The sequence below is a fragment of the Euprymna scolopes genome, chromosome 46 (assembly GCF_053919585.1).
Source record: "Euprymna scolopes isolate OS-2025 chromosome 46, ASM5391958v1, whole genome shotgun sequence".
In the NCBI taxonomy this organism is placed as follows: Eukaryota; Metazoa; Mollusca; class Cephalopoda; order Sepiida; family Sepiolidae; genus Euprymna; species Euprymna scolopes.
Genome location: NC_136527.1, coordinates 132,079,338 through 132,100,260, shown reverse-complemented (window position 1 = coordinate 132,100,260; position 20,923 = coordinate 132,079,338). Strand labels below are relative to the sequence as shown.

The window sequence follows — 20,923 nt, the reverse complement described above, 5'->3', positions numbered from 1 at the left end:
CTACCCCCGACAAACCTGACAAGCCACTAAGTCTTACCCCTTTACAGTAGAGATCCCTAGGTGCAAGAAAGCCTTTTACTCCAATAGTGTCTTCCCCAGAACTGCAGGTCTTTGGAAATTCCTTCCGGGATTCTGCTTTCCCAACTGTACTGATATGCAGAAGTTCAAGTGTAATGTGAACAAATATCTTGCTACTCAACTCCCTTCATAATGCCTCCGCAAATTATGTCCCCGATAGTAGCCCACTGCTTCAATATGTCATTGTGCCTTGTTTGGGGTGAAAATTGAATATTTTTTTTTTTAATTAAAAGAGATGAGAGAGAGAGAGAGAGAGAGAGAGAGAGAGAGAGAGAGTCAGTTAGTGAGTGAGTGACTGAGTGAGAGAGAGGGGGAGGCAGAAACACGAAGAGGAAGGTGGATGAAGATGGCGGCTACGACAACAGATTCTTTATTCTAAAGGAAGAGAAATTAAGAAAGATGAGAAAGAGAGAGAGAAAGACAGAGAGAGAGAGAGAGTCAGTTAGTGAGTGAGTGACTGATTAAGAGAGAGAGAGAGAGAGAGAGAGAGAGAGAGAGAGAGAGAGAGGGGAGACAGAAACACGAAGAGGAAAGGTAGACGAAGATGGCGGCTACGACAACAGATTCTTTATTCTAAAGGAAGAGAAATTAAGAAAGACGAGAAAGAGAGAGAGAAAGACACAGAGAGAGAGAGAGAGAGAGAGAGAGAGAGAGAGAAAGAGAAAGTGAGATCAAGAAAGCAGACACAAAAAGCCTTTCGCGGACATACACAAACGCTCGTGCCCATTTTGCCCTTATATAATAGACTAGCGGGAGTACCCGGCGTTGCCCGGGTGTTTGGAGGTGTCTGTGGTTTTGGGTAAATCAAGCAATTAACAACAAATAAAAACCAAATAAATAAACCAAATAAATAAACCGAATCATAAATAAACCAAATAAATAAACCGAATCATAGCCTCCGAACCTAAGCGAACACCCAACAGGTCAAGATATACTTATCAAGTAATCATCTCACCAACGAGACGCCAAAAAACTTAAACATTAAGACTCGAATTTTAAAGTAAATCCCTCCTTCTGCCCCCACATATCCCCCTTCCCCTCAATGTATCCCTATGCTCTCAGCCACACCAGAAATGAACTTCCCAGACCCTCCCCCACAACCACCTAAAGTCCTTAAACTCCAAAACTAAAACATTACCGACATACCAAGCAACCCCCCTCCCACCTTTCCCCCTTGTTCCCTTCTTTTTCCCGCTCTTCGCGCACCCCTCCTCTGACATCATTCACTCTTTCATCCCATCATAACGAACATTTCTGTAAAAGTCTGAGGAAGCTACAGACGGCCAAAAAAAAAAACCCGGCCGGGTAGCCGAAACAATAATGTAACTTAACAGAAAGATACGGTAATAAAAATAAAAGGTATATATATATATATATATATATATATATATATATATATATATATATATATATATATATATCTTTTTCATGCTACTTTAATAAGGTAATAACTTTGAAGCAATAAATTAAAAAGTATGGGATGATGCCTTCTATATTTTTATTTTTATTTAAGCATCCCCCATCAATCAGTTTAAGTCTCGTTTAAAAGCGTTTTAAATTCCTGTATATATTATACAATATATATATATATATATATATATATATATATATATATATATATATATATATATATTCCCAAAACCTTTGCCCTTGATGGAGGGGAGACTAAAACTTGCTGTTATGGTGTCAAATGATCTGAAATAACAGCCATGGGAGACTTGATTCCAAATATTTCTCATATGTTATATCCCCCCCCTTTATTGGAAATAAGGAACAATTCTGGAGGCCAAGGGAAAAATTGGGAGAAAGTGTCACGAGTGGATTTGAGAAAGAGCGGGATGAATAAAGACCTTCCTGCTTTTTGGCTGACTACAATATGGTTGTGTTCAAGTCCAACGTAAACAAGTTCTTGATGAGCCGTTCCATATAAGTCATCAAATTTACCAAATTTTCATTACTAATGATTACTATATTGTCCAATTTCTACTGTACACTCTTTAACCCTTATCCTTGAGTGGCCTCTTGACCTTGATAATGTGGTGATGCCTATGTAAAAAAAAGACCTGGCCAGAGATAGGTTACGTTAGAAGTCAATTTCTAAAAGCTGTTCGACAGATGTCGGCATGTAAAATGGATAGCAAACCAATGACGATGATGATGATGATGATGATGATGATGATGATGATGATGATGATGATGATGTGCCATGGTGTGTGTGTGTTCCTTACTAACTGTCTAGGTATGTAACATCTATTCTTCCGATAAAATAACATAGCTTACAATATCTATTATCCGCAACCCATTGTTTCATGGATGATAGCTGTTCCCTTTCTCTCACTTGATACCAACCTAATTTCAAATAATCCTTGTAGAGTGCGAAATTTACTTTATGTATAAAAATAGAGAAAGACAAAGATCTCGTGGGAGACGTGGATAACGTTCGCGATCACATGGGAGGGGTGAAGGACGCTTGAGAAGGAGATCCCGTGGGTGACATCATGGCTGTAACAAGAAGGAATGAAATGTTCTTACTAAAAAAAATGCTGTTGTTGTTCGTCCGTTGGAACGACAAGGACCATCTGATCATTCTGTAGGATGCGGTGGGGGGGGGGAGTCATCGTCGGAGGTGGCTGATAAGCCCAATCTTAGCTTGGAAATGATGGCGGATCGATGTTGAAAGCCTTCAATGATGCCTTCAGAGTGTCTTTAAATCGTCTGCTAAAAAGAACAAGCGAGTTGGAGTTATTTCTTATTCGTTGCTTTGATCTTCTTGGTGATTGAAACTGCACACAACGTGTGTTGGTCTGCAGATAACGTTACATTGCATATCCGATATGAGAAACCAAGTCTCCCCTTGCTGTTATTTCAGAGAGAGAGAGAGAGAGAGAGAGAGAGAGAGAGAGAGAGAGAGAGAGAGAGAGAGAGATGTACCTATAAGGTTATACTGGCATAAAGATGTTTAGATCTGTCATTATCAATATTTAGTCCTCTTCTGGCCAAGAGTCGTCCATTAATTTAAATGTTCATATTGAAATTAAACACACTTTTATCTTACGGATACATTTTTAACCTCGACAAAAAAAATATATAAATATATATTATGGAGAGTGATATTTTTGCAAGCTTAATTCTTCTTACGTGAAAGGGACTGGAAGAATTAACCATCCAATAGTCGAGAAAATGTATAAAAGTTTAAAATCAATCGGGAGTTAAATAAAAACATAAACATTTCCGGTAAATGTTTTAGTCTTTTTAACAAAACTCGAACTTTAAATATTTAATCATGCAAACAGGGCATAAATCTTCAAATATAAATCTATAAATCAGTAAATGTGGAACTAACGTTTCAGAAAATGGGGATGGTAAAATGCATTTGATAGTTTCGAGAATAAACTTCTCTTTTTCAAAACAAAATAACAACAACAGAATGCAGTTTTTACTATATAAATCTCTATTTTTACCGTTATATCTTTTTTTTTCTAAAATGTTTTTCGATTATCGAAATGGTTACTGTATTAGACACTTTCGAGAATAAACGTCTCTTTTTCAAAAACAGAAAACCAAAAGAACGCCGTAAAAAATCAATGAATAAATAAAATATAATCTCTACTTTTAATTTTATATCAACTGATCATTTTAAAGGAAATTTGTTTAAATGCCATAAAATCAATAAATAAATTCTCTATTTTTACTTTTATTTGTTTTCCATAAATGTGGATCTACTCTTTAAGATAAATCCAAATGGTTACTGTATTAGATACTTTCGAGAATAAACGTCCCTTTTTCAAAAACAGAAACCCGTAAATGCCATAAAAATCAATAAATGTCGTAAAAATAAATACATAAATCAAATAAAAATAGCAATATATAAAATATTTTTATTTTTTTTTATAACTATCTAAATACCATATTATACCAGTTGATTATTATTATTGTTATTATTATTATTGTTATTATTATTATTATTATTATTATTATTGTCATTATTATTGTTATTATTATTATTGTATTGTTATTATTATTATTGTTATTATTATTGTAATTATTATTGTTATTATTATTATTAATATTATTATTGTTATTATTATTATTGTTATTATTATTGTTATTATTATTATTATCATTATTATTATTATTGTTGTTATTATTATTATTGTTATTATTATTATTATCATTATTATTATTGTTATTATTATTATTGTTATTATTATTATTGTTATTGTTATTATTATTATTATTGTTATTATTATTATTATTGTTGTTGTTATTATTATTATTATTGTTATTATTATTATTGTTATTATTATTATTGTTATTATTGTTATTATTATTATTGTTATTATTATTATTATTGTTATTATTATTATTATTATAATTATTATTATAATTAGTATTATAATAATAATTATTATTATTATTATTATTAAATTAAATATAAAATCTCTACTTTTATTTATTTATTTACTTTTTTTTTAATCGTGGTGGTAAAATGAATTTGATAGTTTCGAGACAAAAGTTATCTTTTTTTTTTTTAAATCAATGAATAAATAAAAAAATCTTCTTTTAATTTTATATCGTTTTTCTGGATATTTTTCATCTATGATAAGTGGGTTAAATCAGTTTTAGTCACCAAAATTAACAGTATTTTTTCTCAAACAAAATTATTAAGCGAAAATCGATTAAATATATGATTCATAACTTACGTTAATATTATATATATCATAAAACTTTAGTCAAATGTTTCAATCACTGGCGGCCATTATTTTTCATCTGAAGTATTTTGTGTTTTAAAATTGTATTAAATAGGCATAGCCATTAATATCGGAAAACTGAGGGGGGACATAATTTTGATAACCGGTTTATCATAATTTCTTGTAGGTGTCCGATTAATTTTTTATTGTATTTTAAAGATTAAAGCCTAAAGTTCATTTTCATTGTTCTAAAGTTGGAGTTAAAAACAAATCTAAAGTATTTACGGGATTTGCATGTGTCTGTAGGGGAATAAATAAGAGCACCGGATAACCGGTGTAGGGTAAGGAGTGAAGTCCCTTGAGAAAAGAAGAGGAAAGTCCGTACACGTGAGGCACGGACGCAAAAAGTTCTTCTCCTAAAAGACAACTCTAGAATACAGTCCTCACTCCTCCCGTAAACCCCACTATTGAAGTGAGTAATCTTTTTACCTTAATGTTCTGAATTGCAGTGTTGTCATGTTTTCACGTTTGTAAATAAATTCTTGTCGTTTATACTTGTTGTACGTTTAGTAATTATTAAAACTGGTCGGTAGTCTTGGGACTTGGAAGAACCTAAACCCGTACCAACATGTCAATACTTGCTAAGATTTTATTACAAAATTAATTTTTTAATTGAATCATTTTTATATAAATACTAGATTACCTGACGTTTCCCAGTATTAAACATAACGTTAAATTCCTTAAAAAAAATGAAGAAAACGAAAAGAAACTGGGGCATGCGAGCATTATCTTTTTTCTAAACAGTTCACTTCTTGTAAGTAAAATAAAAATAAAATACTTGAATTGAGATCAAAACCTAAACTAGGCTAGTATAATACGATTTTTAAAAAGTCTTTTCAGACCTACTTATCCTTAACATGATGTGAACGTTTTGCACATGCACAGTCGTGAAACAGTTGACAAATAAAAATCTGATAACCACCAAGTACCAATTTTTACCACTTTTTAGTCTATATGTAAACAGTGTGATATAAAATGCGGGAGTTCCTCAGGGGTCTATCCTTGGACCTCTATTGTTCCTAATATTTATTAATGACCTCCCCGACAAAACTGCCTCTGAGATGGGTATATATGCTGATGACACCACACTCTATAACAGGCACGACAGGAAAACAAATAAACACATAACTAAAGAAATGGCAGAAACACTAGAGGATGACCTCCAATCTGTAGTGGAATGGGGACATAAATGGATGGTCACATTCAATGCTGCCAAGACTAAACTGGTTTCCTTCAATAATTACAAGAAACCTGCTCTGCCACCAATAGCAATGGCCAGTGACTCCCTGTATGAGGTACATCTTTAAAACTGCTTAGCCTAACTTAGCATAATTAAATCCTTCTTAGATAAGAAAAAAATCCAGGTTGTCCTCGACGGTCGTACATCTAAACAGTGTGATATAAATACGGGAGTGCCTCAGGGGTCTATCCTTGGACCTCTATTGTTCCTAATATTCATTAATGACCTCCCCAACAAAACTGCCTCTGAGATGGGTATATATGCTGATGACACCACACTCTATAACAGGCACGACAGGAAAACAAATAAACACATATCTAAAGAAATGGCAAAAACACTAGAGGATGACCTCCAATCTGTAGTGGAATGGGGACATAAATGGATGGTCACATTCAATGCTGCCAAGACTAAACTGGTTTCCTTCAATAATTACAAGAAACTTTCTCTGCCACCAATAGCAATGGCCAGGTGTAAAAGGAAAGGCTACTAGTGCAGAGAGTGATCCACGTTTAATTGAAGTTTTATGATATATCATATTCGGCATGGTCAAAGTAATCCTGTCTATGTGGTTCCTGGGCGCCCTCCTTAGCAATCGCAACCTAGCTTGCAATCATTGCATGAACAGAACGTGTTTATAACATATTTAATTATACAAACATTATTTTCTACGTATACACATACATCCTCAAATATTTGTTTTTAAACTCATCCACATATATAAACCAGTAAATGTATATATATATATATATATATATAAATATACATATGTATATAAATGTACATATATATATATATATAAATATACATATGTATATAAATGTACATATATATATAAATATACACACATATATATAAATATACATATATATATAACTATATATATAACTATATATATATAAATATATCTATATATATAACTATATAAAATATATTTTAGTCATCGACATACAGACCTGTTTCGTTGTATCACAACTCATCAGTGCCGCTAGACTAACACCTCTCCCAAGCCGAGGATCGAACCTAGAACCGTCGTGATGACAGTCGGCAGTCCTACCCCCTTGACTACGGAATCGGTGGCCGAAATTAACCTGTCCGAACGATTATTTAAATAAACATTCGTCCGCTACTCGTAGAGGGCTCAAACGTTTGTTTGTAAACAAATCGCGAGCTTCGCATTATTTCAGCTAAATTAAGTAGCGAGTAAGATAATTTACGAGAGTGCTCTACCAAAGAGGGGAGCTTTATAAAATATATTTTAGTCATCGACATACAGACCTGTTTCGTTGTATCACAACTCATCAGTGCCGCTAGACTAACACCTCTCCCAAGCCGAGGATCGAACCTAGAACCGTCGTGATGACAGTCGGCAGTCCTACCCCCTTGACTACGGAATCGGTGGCCGAAATTAACCTGTCCGCACGATTATTTAAATAAACATTCGTCCGCTACTCGTAGAGGGCTCAAACGTTTGTTTGTAAACAAATCGCGAGCTTCGCATTATTTCAGCTAAATTAAGTAGCGAGTAAGATAATTTACGAGAGTGCTCTACCAAAGAGGGGAGCTTTATATAACTATATATACATATATAAATATATACATATATAAAAATATCTATATATATATAAATATATATATATAAATAGAGATATATATAAAAATATACATATATAAATATATATACAAATATAGATATATATATACAATATATTTCATATATTTTTATATATATATAAATATATATATAAATAAATATATATATAAATATATATACACGTATATATAAATATATATAAATATATATATATAATATATATAAATATATATGAATAAATATAATATATAAATATATATATATATAAATATATAACTACTTAATTTACTCACATAAATTTAATATACGAAAGTATAGATTTATGCGTAAACTTTAAGTCTTTACTTCAAAAGTGCTCAATACGTAGGTAGAGCTAGTTAGTAATTTATAAAATATATATGGCGATTAAGGTACACTGAATATTCTGCGTTTCATCCACTATAGGATTCGTCAGGCTTATGCGCGAATTCTGTTGTTGCTTCATTTTTTTATATATGTTGTGGATTTTTAGTTAGCCAATAGATAATCGGGATGGTAAAATGCATTTGATATTTTCGAGAATAAACTTCTCTTTTTAAAAAAAAAGAATGCCGTAAAAATCAATAAATAATTAAAATAAAGGTCGCTGAAAAGATGGTGGGATCCTTCTACCGCTCCAGAAGATATCTCACTACTGATGCGATTCTCTATCTACATAAAAGCCAAGTACGTCCAAGGATGGAATACTGTTGCCATATCTGGGCAGGAGCTGCTAAAAACAGCCTATCCTGCCTTGACAGAGTACAAAATAGACTTCGTGGCTTAGTGGGGGATGCCCTTTTCTCTACCCTGCAACCTCTCTCCCACAGAAGAGACGTTGCGAGCCTATCCTTGTTTTATCGTTATTTCCATGGCAGGTGCTCGTCTGAACTCCAATCTCTGGCCCCCATAGCCAATCTTTCACGAAAAACACCCGTCTAGCTGAATCCACTGTGAAAAATTTCCCCCACTCTATATCTGTGCCTAAATCAAAACGCGGATTCCATGAACAAAGCTTCTTTCTTAGAACTGCACGCCTGTGGAACTCTGTTTCGTCTGCTTGCTTCCCACCGGACTACAACTTGGATGTCTTCAAGTCCAATGTTAACACATTCCTAATGAACCGCCCCCATAAGTAAACACTTCATCAAATCTCCACACTAACGTAATGTACTTGCAATAACCGGGCCTTGATAAGTGGTGACCACTGTGTGAAAAAATAAATATCTTAATTTTCATATTTTTGTCTGGCGGTTTGTTTATTTTCCGGAAAACATGATCACATGACACTTTCGAGAATAAACCAAAAGAATGCTGTAAAAAATCAATAAATAAAAGAAATAAAGTCTCTACTTTTATTTTATGCGATAATCGGATGGTAAATGCAGTTGATATTTTCGAGAAAAAACTTCTCTTTTTCAAAAAGTAGCAATAATTAAATAAAATAAAATCTCTATTTTTTTCTGAAAGTTTTTCAGGTCGGTTCGTTTACTTTCTCGAAAACATGACCACAAACACGGCCATACTAAAAATCTAAATGCATTTGATAATTTCGAGAAAAAACTTCTCTTTTTCAAAAAAAGAATCAATAAATAAATAAATAAAATAAAATCTCTACTTTTAATTCTATATATATATATATATATATATATATATATATATATATATATATATATGAATATTTTTCAGGCTGGTTTGTTTACTTTCTCAAAAATATGATCAAAAACATTGCCATGTTAAAAATCTAAATGCATTTGATATTTTCGAGAAAAAACTTCTCTTTTTCAAAAAAAAACAATAAATAAATTTTCGAGAAAAAACTTTTTCAAAAAATATCAATAAATAAATAAAATAAAATCTCTACTTTTAATTTGATATATCTATCTCTGAATATTTTTCAGGCTGGTTTGTTTACTTTCTCAAAAATATGATCAAAAACACGGCCATGTTAAAAATCTAAATGCATTTGATATTTTCGAGAAAAAACTTCTCTATTTCAAAAAAAAAAACAATAAATAAATTTTTGAGAAAAAACTTTTTCAAAAAATATCAATAAATAAATAAAATAAAATCTCTACTTTTAATTTGATATATCTATCTCTGAATATTTTTCAGGCTGGTTTGTTTACTTTCTCAAAAATATGATCAAAAACACGGTCATGTTAAAAATCTAAATGCATTTGATATTTTCGAGAAAAAACTTCTCTTTTTCAAAAAAAAAAAACAATAAATAAATTTTCGAGAAAAAACTTTTACAAAAAATATCAATAAATAAATAAAATAAAATCTCTACTTTTAATTTGATATATCTATCTCTGAATATTTTTCAGGCTGGTTTGTTTACTTTCTCAAAAATATGATCAAAAACACGGCCATGTTAAAAATCTAAATGCATTTGATATTTTCGAGAAAAAACTTCTCTTTTTCAAAAAAAAAAAACAATAAATAAATTTTCGAGAAAAAACTTTTTCAAAAAATATCAATAAATAAATAAAATAAAATCTCTACTTTTAATTTGATATATCTATCTCTGAATATTTTTCAGGCTGGTTTGTTTACTTTCTCAAAAATATGATCAAAAACACGGCCATGTTAAAAATCTAAATGCATTTGATATTTTCCAGAAAAAACTTCTCTTTTTCAAAAGAAATCAATAAGTAAATAAAATATAATCTCTACTTTAAATTTTATATATTTCTCTGAATATTTTTCAGGTCGGTTTGTTTACTTTCTCGAAAACATGACCACAAACACGACCATGCTTACAATCCTTGCAATCAGCCTTGAGCGGTATTTCGCCATCTGTCACCCACTTCGCAACTACAGCATGTTCAGTGGATCACGAGTGGTCAAAGTAATCCTGTCTGTGTGGCTCCTGGGCGCCCTTCTTAGCTGCCCGTTCATATGGGTCTCGCAACAGACGTGGATAAGATTTCACGATGGACGACAGGGCTACGTCTGTGAGAGCCAGTTCTACAAGGCGTGGCATCATGCCTACCTCTGCGTTATGTTTACCTGTGTCTTCATTCTGCCTCTCTTGCTGCTGCCGATATTCTATGCCAAGATCATCTGGACCCTGGTCACCCACAACTTGCAAGGGTCGGCCGACAGCCGCAAGAACTGCGCTTCATTGCGTTCCAGAAAGCAGGTAGGAGAATAATGCCCTTTGCCCCATTTTTTGTTTTATTTTTTATTACTCTGAATTACCATGTCAATACACGTACATACATACATACGTACATACATATATATATACATACATATATACATGCATATGTACATATATATATATATGATGATTGCAACGTCTTATCAGACGAGTGCCACTCCCTCAGACATTTAAAATCCATGAGCCCAAATGTCTGAGGGAGTATCTATACAAAGATGATGTTACAGAGTCTTAGCTTTGTACGACAGCTAAGTCTCTCTCTCGGTTCAAAATGCTGAGATTCAGCAACAAGCAAGAGCAAGATAGCCAGCAACAAATTAAACTGCAGACCAGCTTAATGCGGGTACTGGTCTTCCGCTCTATGGTTTTTTAAATCAGAGATTAGCTTCTCCTAGAAAGGTTGCCTTCACCACGGCTTACGGGAGCCCTCTCCACCCCAAATACACATATACACACACACACAAATATACACGGTGCTAGTTGGCCGTTGACCCAGAAAAAAAGAGTTCATTCGCCCTTTGAAAGGTCTTGTTTTTAATCCTACAGGGAGAATAGCCGCCCTCCTCACCAAACAAGTCTGGTGGGGGAAGCAGTTTAGTCGCCGGTGACCCGACCATGAGGCAGGTAGTACTGGGTTACATGGTACCAGTAGCATATGACATGACCTGACATATACATGCATACGTACGTACATACATATGTATTTTCAGAAAATTCCAAGGCGCTCTTTCTGAGAAAATGCCGACAGACGAACGGACGAATTGATAAGGGTGTGTGTGTGTGTGTGTGTGTGAGAGAGAGAGAGAGAGAGAGAGAGAGAGAGAGAGAGAGAGAGTCTAAGGTCTCTCTGTACAAGGATACTTTTCCCTAGAAGTAAACCCTGACAAAATATTTACAATCACATGGTATTCAGGCCCCAAGTAAGATCTCCTCACTAACTTACATTAACTTTTACGATAAATGGTGCACCTTCTCCAAGTAATGTTACCTCAAGTATGAAAATAGATACTCCATCAGTTTAGATAAATACTTGTCCTGGAATCCAGTAAGACCAAAATGAAAGATATTCTACAAGATATGAAAATGTTTTTTTTCTTTTATTTTTTTTTACATAGGCATCACCACTTATCAAGGCCAAGAGGCCACTCAAGGATAAGGGTCAAAGAGTGCACAGTAGACATTGGACAATATAGTAATCGTTAGTAATAAAAAATTTGGTAAATTTGATAACTTATATGGAACGGCTCATCAAGAACTTATTTACGTTAGACTTGAACACAACCATATTGTAGTCAACCGGAAAGCAGGAAAACGGAAGACAATTCCACAGGCGTGCAGTTCTAAGAAAGAAGCTTTGTTCATGGAATCTACGTTTAGGTTTAGGCACAGATAAAGAGTGGGGGAAATTACTGATAGTGTGTACAGCTAGACGAGTGTTTCTTGTGAAAGTTTGGCGAGGGGGAGACCATAGATTGAAGCTCAGTTGAACACCTTCCATGAAAATAACGATACATCAGAGACAAACTCGCAACATCTCTTCTGTGAGATAGAGGTTGCAGGGAAGAGAAAAGGACATCTCCTACAAGGCTACGAAGTCTATTTTGAACTCTATCAAGGCAGGACAAGTCCTTTCTAGCAGCTCCTGCCCAGATGTGGCAACAATATTCCATCCTTGGACGTACCTGGCTTTTATATAGATAGAGAATAGCATCAGCAGTGAGATATTTACCGGATCGATAGAAAGATCCCACCATTTTTCCAGCGGCCTTGGCAACAGATTTGATGTACGTGTTCCATTTAAGATCAGGAGTAAAGGTCAAGCCCAGAAGCTTGTCAAAACTTGAGGCCTCCTGAAGACGAGAGCCATTTATTTCAATTGATGTGGATCAGAATGTTGATGATGTAAAGAGAGAAGCTTGGTTTTAGAAGCATTAAAAGTAACCAGCTACTCCTTTCCCCATTGTACTATGTGATCAAGAACAGAGGAGAGAGAATTGGAGAGAACTTGGTCGTTTACTGTCTTTGATGTACTACCATAAATGGTAGTGTCGTCAGCATAAATGTCTACAAATGATGTAAGGATGTGATTTGGAAGATCATTAATGTAGATCAGGAAAAGAGTTGGGCCCAGGATGGACCCCTGAGGTTAATTGGGAAGAGAAAATTATGTTCTCAATTTCGTTTGCCGGCGGACCAATAAAAAATATTATTTACGTTCAAATAAAATATGGATAATTTTCAAAGTAGCATCTTCGCCTTGAAGATTTTTTTACTTAGAAAATCGCCCACATTTTATTTACGTTTTTATTTTTTAAAACTAATCTAGACATGAATGTTTCGAGGTTCCTATCTCTCTAGGGTCGACCAGATACACCTGAAGAAGGTCGGAGGTTACATCGACCGAAACATTGTGAAAATCACACTCAAGATGAGAACAGTAGTCCGATGATTAACAAAAAAAAATATGAATAATCATTTGATATTTAGATTTTACAAGCATAAAATTGGTGATTCTTATAAAAATTTTTTTTTTTTTTTTTTTTTTTTTTTTTTTACACAGAGATCACCACTTATCAAGGCCCGGAAGCCACTCAGGGACAAGGGTTATTGCAAGTACATTACGTTAGTGAGGAGATTTGATGAAGTGTTTACTTAAGGGGGCGGTTCATTAGGAATTTGTTAACATTAGACTTGAAGACATCCAAGTTGTAGTCCGGAGGGAAGCAGGCAGACGGAACAGAGTTCCACAGGCGTGCAGTTCTAAGAAAGAAGCCTTGTTCATGGAATCCGCGTTTTGATTTAGGCACAGATATAGAGTGGGGGAAATTTTTCACAGTGGATTCAGCTAGACGGGTGTTTTTCGTGAAAGATTGGCGAGGGGGGACCAGGGATTGGAGTTCAGACGAGCACCTGCCATGAAAATAACGATAAAACAAGGATAGGCTTGCAACGTCTCTTCTGTGGGAGAGGGGTTGCAGGGTAGAGAAAAGGGCATCCCCCACCAAACCACGAAGTCTATTTTGTACTCTGTCAAGGCATGATAGGCTGTTTTTGGCAGCTCCTGCCCAGATATGGCAACAGTATTCCATCCTTGGCCGTACTTGGCTTTTTTTACACAAAACCAACACAAAACTGGGAATTTCATCCATACTCCAGTCCGAGAAAATTCTGGATCGCTAAACTTGACAATATCACTTTCATCTTCTAATTGTAAAGTGATTGTAACAAGTTCGGCCGTCTGGTTCCAGTCATATTTTAAACCTTCAAGACAAAAATAATAAGAACAAAAGACACGAAAGCCTAAATACAGTAAGTGAAATACGATAACAATTAGGCCAGGTTAATACGATCTTTAAAGTTATTTTAAACCTTAATTCTTAACATATGAAATATGTCGTGTGAACCATTCACGCATGCGCATTCTTTAAACAGTTAATAAATAGATAAAAACCCGATGGCACTTACGTACCAATTTTTTAAATGTCAGGTGTGATGATTGAACCTTCTTTACGATCGACGGACCCACCCTCAAACAAACGGTTCGAATTCTTGTAATGCAGAGCTAACCCCCTTTTTCCCTAGTAGGAAAAGAAGCATGCTCTCCACACCCTAAGAAGGTCGCAGGTTGCAGCGACCAAAACGTTGTGCTAATAATCAACATAACACAAGCATATGAATTTGTTATTTTGTGTGAGATATATATTGTGTACGTTTCTTTTCTATTCTAATGCTTCTCCCTTCTTTTTCTTTGATTTCTCTGCCTATTCCTCTCTCTTCGCTCTCTCCCTCTCTCTTCCTTTACTTCTCTCTTTTCTCTCTCACATGATCTCTTTGCTAGCTCTGATCCTCTTTATATATATATATATATATATATATATATATAAATATATATATATATAAATATATATATATATATATATATATATATATATATAACACGGAAATTACATAATTGTCGATGCAATAATTTATTTCAACCTTATGGTATTTTCAAGCATCTAAGCTAGACAATTACATTTTTGATACTGAAATAAAGAAAGAAAAAGAATCGGGCCTCGACCGTCAAAAAATCAGAGAGGGTGGTAGTAGCAATCCACTTAATACATTTTATAAAGAGGGTGGGAGGGAGTAAAAAAAAACAAAAAAAACATTATGACACTTATAATTGCTGTCCGGTAGCTGACGTAACAACCGACACACACACACACACACACACACACACACACACACACACACACACACACACACACACACACACACACACACACACACACGCAACACACACACATACACACACACACGCCCCTAAATATGCACGTTCTTACACGTAAATGCCTTGACACGCGTTTACTAACCTAGGGAGAAGAGGGAGAAATATGCGGATATAGAGAGAAGGAAACAAAACAAACCGCGCGCAAGGGAAAGAGAAGAAGAAAGAAAAGAGAGTGACCATCCGCTGCCTTTCGTATGGTTTCATCAGTCTAGAATCCCCGAGAAAGAGAAGGGAAAGAAAATGGAGATCATACGCGCGTCATAGAGTCAATTGAGTTATGGAAAGCAAGTCTATTAAAAGATAAATAATAAAAAAAAAATTATATACAAATTTTTAAAACTATCTGTATTTTATCATGTTTAAATTAGTTAGAAATAAATATTATCTTATAATACATTTAAATATTGTAATATATTACTATGAATTCAAAAAATTGAGTCTTATGTAGTTAGTATTTTATATATTTTTATGTAATTAATTTTATTGGTGATTATAGCGGTCGTTGTAATTTTTCTCACTAATATTTCACTTCCTAATTGATTAAGATGCAGAAAATTGCATTATTAGTCGCCCCCAATTCCATAGGACGTATATAGTTTCAGTTAATATATACTTTTATTCATTCCGTGCACAAAAGTACTTTCATGTACGCATAAAGAAATAAATAAAATAGTTATTAATTTAATAGTTTTATTATTTTTTTTATTATTAGTTATTATATATATATATATATATATATATATATATATATATATATATATATATATATATATATATATATATAAAGGGCGAATGGACCCTTTTTCGGGGTCAACGGCCAACTAGCACCGTGTGTGTATGTGTGTGTTGGGGTAAGTAGTATAAAAATGTAACCTGTTGGGTCAACCACTGAGCTTGGATTAGATTAGTCACTCTCTCTTTCTCTCTCTCTCTGTCCTTATATATATATATATATATATATATATAAACTTTGTATGTATGTATGTATGTATGTATGTATGCATGTTTGGGGTGGAGAGGGCTCCTGTAAGCCATGGTGAAGGCAACCTTTCTCTGATTTAAAAAAACCATAAAGCGGGAGACCAGTACCCGCATTAAGCTGGTCTGCAGTTAAACTTGTTGCTGGCTATCTTGCTCTTGCTTGTTGCTGGATCTCAACATTTTGAACCGAGAGAGAGACTTTGGTGTCGTACAAAGCTAAGACTCTGTAACATCATCTGTGTATAGATACTCCCTCAGGCATTTGTCTATAAAAGTTTTCCTGTGGCGATGGAAAAGTTGTGATGCATGGAGGCTAGAAATGCTGGAAGCATGTAATAATTGATCTCAATGACCGTCTTCAGTGTCATGCCTGCTTGAGCGTGTGAATTCACCAGTAGGACTAAAAGAAAAAGTCATTTTTGGGCTCATTGACTTTAAGTGTCTGAGGGAGTGGCACTCGTCTGACAAGACGTTGCAATCATATATATATATATATATATATATATATATATATATATATATATATATATTTAAATAAGGGGGTGGTCACCAATGATGTGAATTTTTTAACATTATTTTATTATTCCGTGTCTTGGTTTTTCATTGAGAATTATGTTTAGATCATTGTAATAATGTTTTTAAATCATTGAAATCGTTTTTTAACGCGTTTCAGAAGTTCTGTGAAGCGTCCTCTTCAGAAATTATTTTCAAAATGTGTTGGAGATGTAAAAATAGCATTTTTGTACTTCATTTGAAGTGTTTCCAAGAGGTGGAAACGTGTAAGTGTCTACTATTCATTGGAATGTTCAATTTTTATTGCTGTTTTATTGGGCTGTGGTCATTCCTGCCTTGTGTTTCTCTCTCTCACTCTCTCTTTCTGCTTGTGTTTTTTTTTCTTTGGGGTAGGATGTGTGCGTGTGTTTTCTTTTATTGGTTTGATGAATGTGTGTACTGTTTTATAGTATTATGAAGTTATTTGCTTCCCTAGGAAGGTGACTGTGATCAAAGGTTTTACTAATGTGCATGTGTGAGGAGGGTGGTGGTGGTGGTGGTGGTGGTGGTGGGAACAACCAGCTCTTCTGAAATAAGGGTAGGGGTGTTTTCATTCTATTTTGATATTTATTTTTTGGATTCTTAGATTTTAGTATTGTGAGTTTTCGTTTCAGTCCTAGACTGTTCGGGTATTCTTTATAGGTTGTTTTTTTAGATAGAGGGGTGTATTTAAAAATATGTATAGGGGATTTTTTAATGTTTCTATTTATTTGTCTCCCCATGTGGGTATGGCCAGACCCAGGATCGGTTCCTAGTGTGGGGAAGATCTCGTTCCCCACAGGGGAGAGGCCAGTTGGAGGGGTATAGGTATGGGATGATAGTTGTCTCAGTCATGAGAGATTTCTCCTCCACTGACTGAAGGGGGTGGGCGAGGTGTTGGAACAGATATTATACAATGGTTCTAGGTGTTTCCTAGTGTTGTTTGTTTCGAGGTTAAGTAGAGTTGGTATTGTTCAGTGTGTTGTATTAGAGATAGGTGTGTTATATCTGTGTGTGGTTGTATGCGTGCACGTGTGTGTTTTAATGTGTCGGTTCTGATTTATGTGTGTGTGTGTATATGTATATGGATGTGCATGCGAGTATGCTTTTCATTTCATATTTTAGTGTGTTGATATTAGGCTCTGTTCAGTTCAGGAGTGAATCCTGTGATGAAGTTTTTTTTCCTGTGTAAGTAAATAAAAATAATTGTCTGTTTGGAAGATTGGCATTATTTTGATGCTGTTTTCACTGCATGTGTGTGCGTGTTTTGAAACATAGAGGTGTCTGTTATCTGCAATTTTGACGTTGCTCTTTAATAAATAGTTCTGGATTGTTTAGGGTATGATGTGTGTGTGTTTTCTTTTATTGGTTTGAAGAATGTGTGTACTGTTTCAAGAGCATTAAAAACTATTTCAAAACAAAAAAAACATGAACTGAACTTTTATTGACTATGGTATATATATATATATATATATATATATATATATATATATATATATATATATATATGATGAAAATAATGGAAATAGTATTCCGACAAAATAGAGAAAATAAAAAGGAACAAACCGTATTATGTGTTCATCAACGTTTCGTCTTTATTTCGATATTTATTTTGATTCATCCTTTTTATGTTCTCTCTTTCTCTCTCTCTCTCTCTTTATATATATATATATATATATATATATATATATATATATATACACGTTTTATTTTTTATTACCGTATCTTTCTGTTAAGTTACATTATTGTTTCAGCTACCAATAATGTAACTTAACAGAAAGATACGGTAATAAAAAATAAAATGCATATTTTCCCTACAAGAGTAGTGAGCACTTTCTTCAGTTTTTATTAATTACCATTTCTACTATATATATATATATATATATATATATATATATATATATATATATATATATATACACTAGGAGAAGTACCCGTCGTTGACTGGGTTCAAAAGCAGCCTACAGAAAATGGACTGTGATTGATGAAAGTATGATAGGTTATGAAATAGAAGGGGGTTGTAAATAGATAGGTTTTGATACCCCAAAATTTTAGGAACAAGACAAACAAGTTTTAAAGCACATACACTGATTAATAATAGTAATAAAGTAAAATAAGGTTAAACGAAACAAGACAAACAAGTTTTACAGCACTTACATTGTGTCACCCTTGCTTTTAAACATAGTAATAAAGTAAAATCAGGTTAAAGAAACAGAACAAACAAGTTTTAATGTAGGAATCGCTTCATTTTTGTATTTCTACTTTTTAAATCATATTTCAACCAATTTTAATATTCGTTTAATCTTCTGTATGATTTTTATTTATTTTAATATCTATTTTCCTTCAATGTATTTATTTAATTGATTTACTTCTCAAATATTACTATCTACTTATATGTTCCACTATTTCACCCTCAATCTGTGATAGTTTCGTATAAACTTTCTTTATTTTTTACGATCTGCTAAGTAATTTTATCCAATATGTCATCTCTCAAGAAGGAAATGTAAATAAAAGGTAAATTTAAATTGCATTAATTAATAATAATAAAGGTTTTAAATTTATCTTTTCAATTCTTATTATTATCTAAGTATTTTATCTAATTTGTTTTCATCTTTTCTCTTATCATTCGTAAAATCTTTACGTTCTAAGGGAGATTACTCTGCTTTGCCAATTTTTTCACCCATTTATCAATTTACCGAATATCCAGGCATTAGAATGTTAATATTTTGACTTTACTATATAGTAATCACCTTTGTTTGGTTTTAAACTTATAGTTTTAACATTATTTTCTTTATAACATCTATAATTCACCTATAGTAAATATCTACCCCCTATGTACACTTATATAACAATAAATAACTATATATTTTTATTTCACACACTCATTAATATTTGTTAATTATATGTATATTTTATATATTACTAGCAAAAGTACCCGTCGTTGACTGGGCTCAAAAACAGCCTACAGAAAATGGACTGATTTATAAAAGTATGATAGGTTATGAAAAGGAGGGGGTTGTAAAGAGATAGGTTTTCATTCTCCAAACTTTTACCCTAAGCAAAATATGATGAAAGTAAAGATAATTTTCGCGAAAATATATTTTTTTATATCAACTTTGTTTCCATTCGTAGCCAAGAGTGACCAACAAAATGATGTTTCCTTACAAAGAGAAAATGTATATATATATATATATATATATATATATATATATATATATATATATATATATATACTAGCAAAAGTGCCAGTCGTTGACTGGGTTCAAAAAAAGAAAAGAAAGCAACAACAATAAAAGAAAACATATTTAGTTTGGCTTTCAAGTGCACTTGACTCATCTTTTATTTTATTCAAATTAAATTAACGTTTCTATATGGAACTCACACCCTTAACGTTATTCTCGCGTTGCCTACGCACTGTTCCGACATTTAAAAATACAACCGCTAAGATACAATGCGCGGCTCTTTACAAACACACTCTTCTTTCTCCAAATTGACAACATTGCAAAGAAAGAAGAAAAGAAAAATAAGAAAGAAAACAATATACTGAAGATGGAGTATACCTCTGAAATATATTTATGCTATAAATTTAAAACAATATAAAAAATATGTATATTTTTATATATTACTAGCAAAAGTACCCGTCGTTGACTGGGCTCAAAAACAGAAAATGGACTCTGATTTATGAAAGTATGATAGGTTATTGTAATAAAATATAATAAACGTTTTATTTTTATTACCGTATTAAGTTACATTATTGTTTCAGCTTCCAATAATGTAACTTAACAGAAAGATACGGTAATAAAAAATAAAATGCATATTTTCCCTACAAGAGTAGTGAGCACTTACTTCAGTTTTTATTAATTACCATGTCTACTATATATATATATATATATATATATATATATATATATATACACTAGGAGAAGTACCCGTCGTTGATTGGGTTCAAAAGCAGCCTACAGAAAATGGACTGTGATTGATGAAAGTATGATAGGTTATGAAATAGAAGGGGGTTGTAAATAGATAGGTTTTGATACTCAAAAATTTTAGGAACAAGACAAACAAGTTTTAAAGCACATACACTGATTTTTACCTTGCTTTTAAACATAGTAATAAAGTTCAATAAGGTTAAAGAAACAGAACAAACAAGTTTTACTGCACTTACATTGTGCCACCATTGCCTGTAATAAAGTATAATAAACTTAGTAAGTTTTAATTGTCCAATAATATTTATATATATTTGAATACTATAATTATCATACGTATATTTCTTTTGCAGGTTATCTACATT

At 33.0% G+C, this 20,923-nt stretch overlaps 1 protein-coding gene across 1 annotated transcript in view; it reads left to right on the top strand.

The window, feature by feature from the left end:
• The window catches only part of LOC145271283 (QRFP-like peptide receptor), a 463,148-nt gene that overhangs the window by 441,570 nt on the left and 655 nt on the right, over window positions 1-20,923 (top strand). Inside the window, exons 4-5 of the mRNA XM_080126837.1 lie at window positions 10,393-10,826; window positions 20,912-20,923. The exon at window positions 20,912-20,923 is cut by the window's right edge and continues 655 nt beyond it. Of these exons, the coding sequence (XP_079982963.1) occupies window positions 10,393-10,826; window positions 20,912-20,923 (446 nt within the window). The remainder of the gene's footprint in view (window positions 1-10,392; window positions 10,827-20,911) is intronic.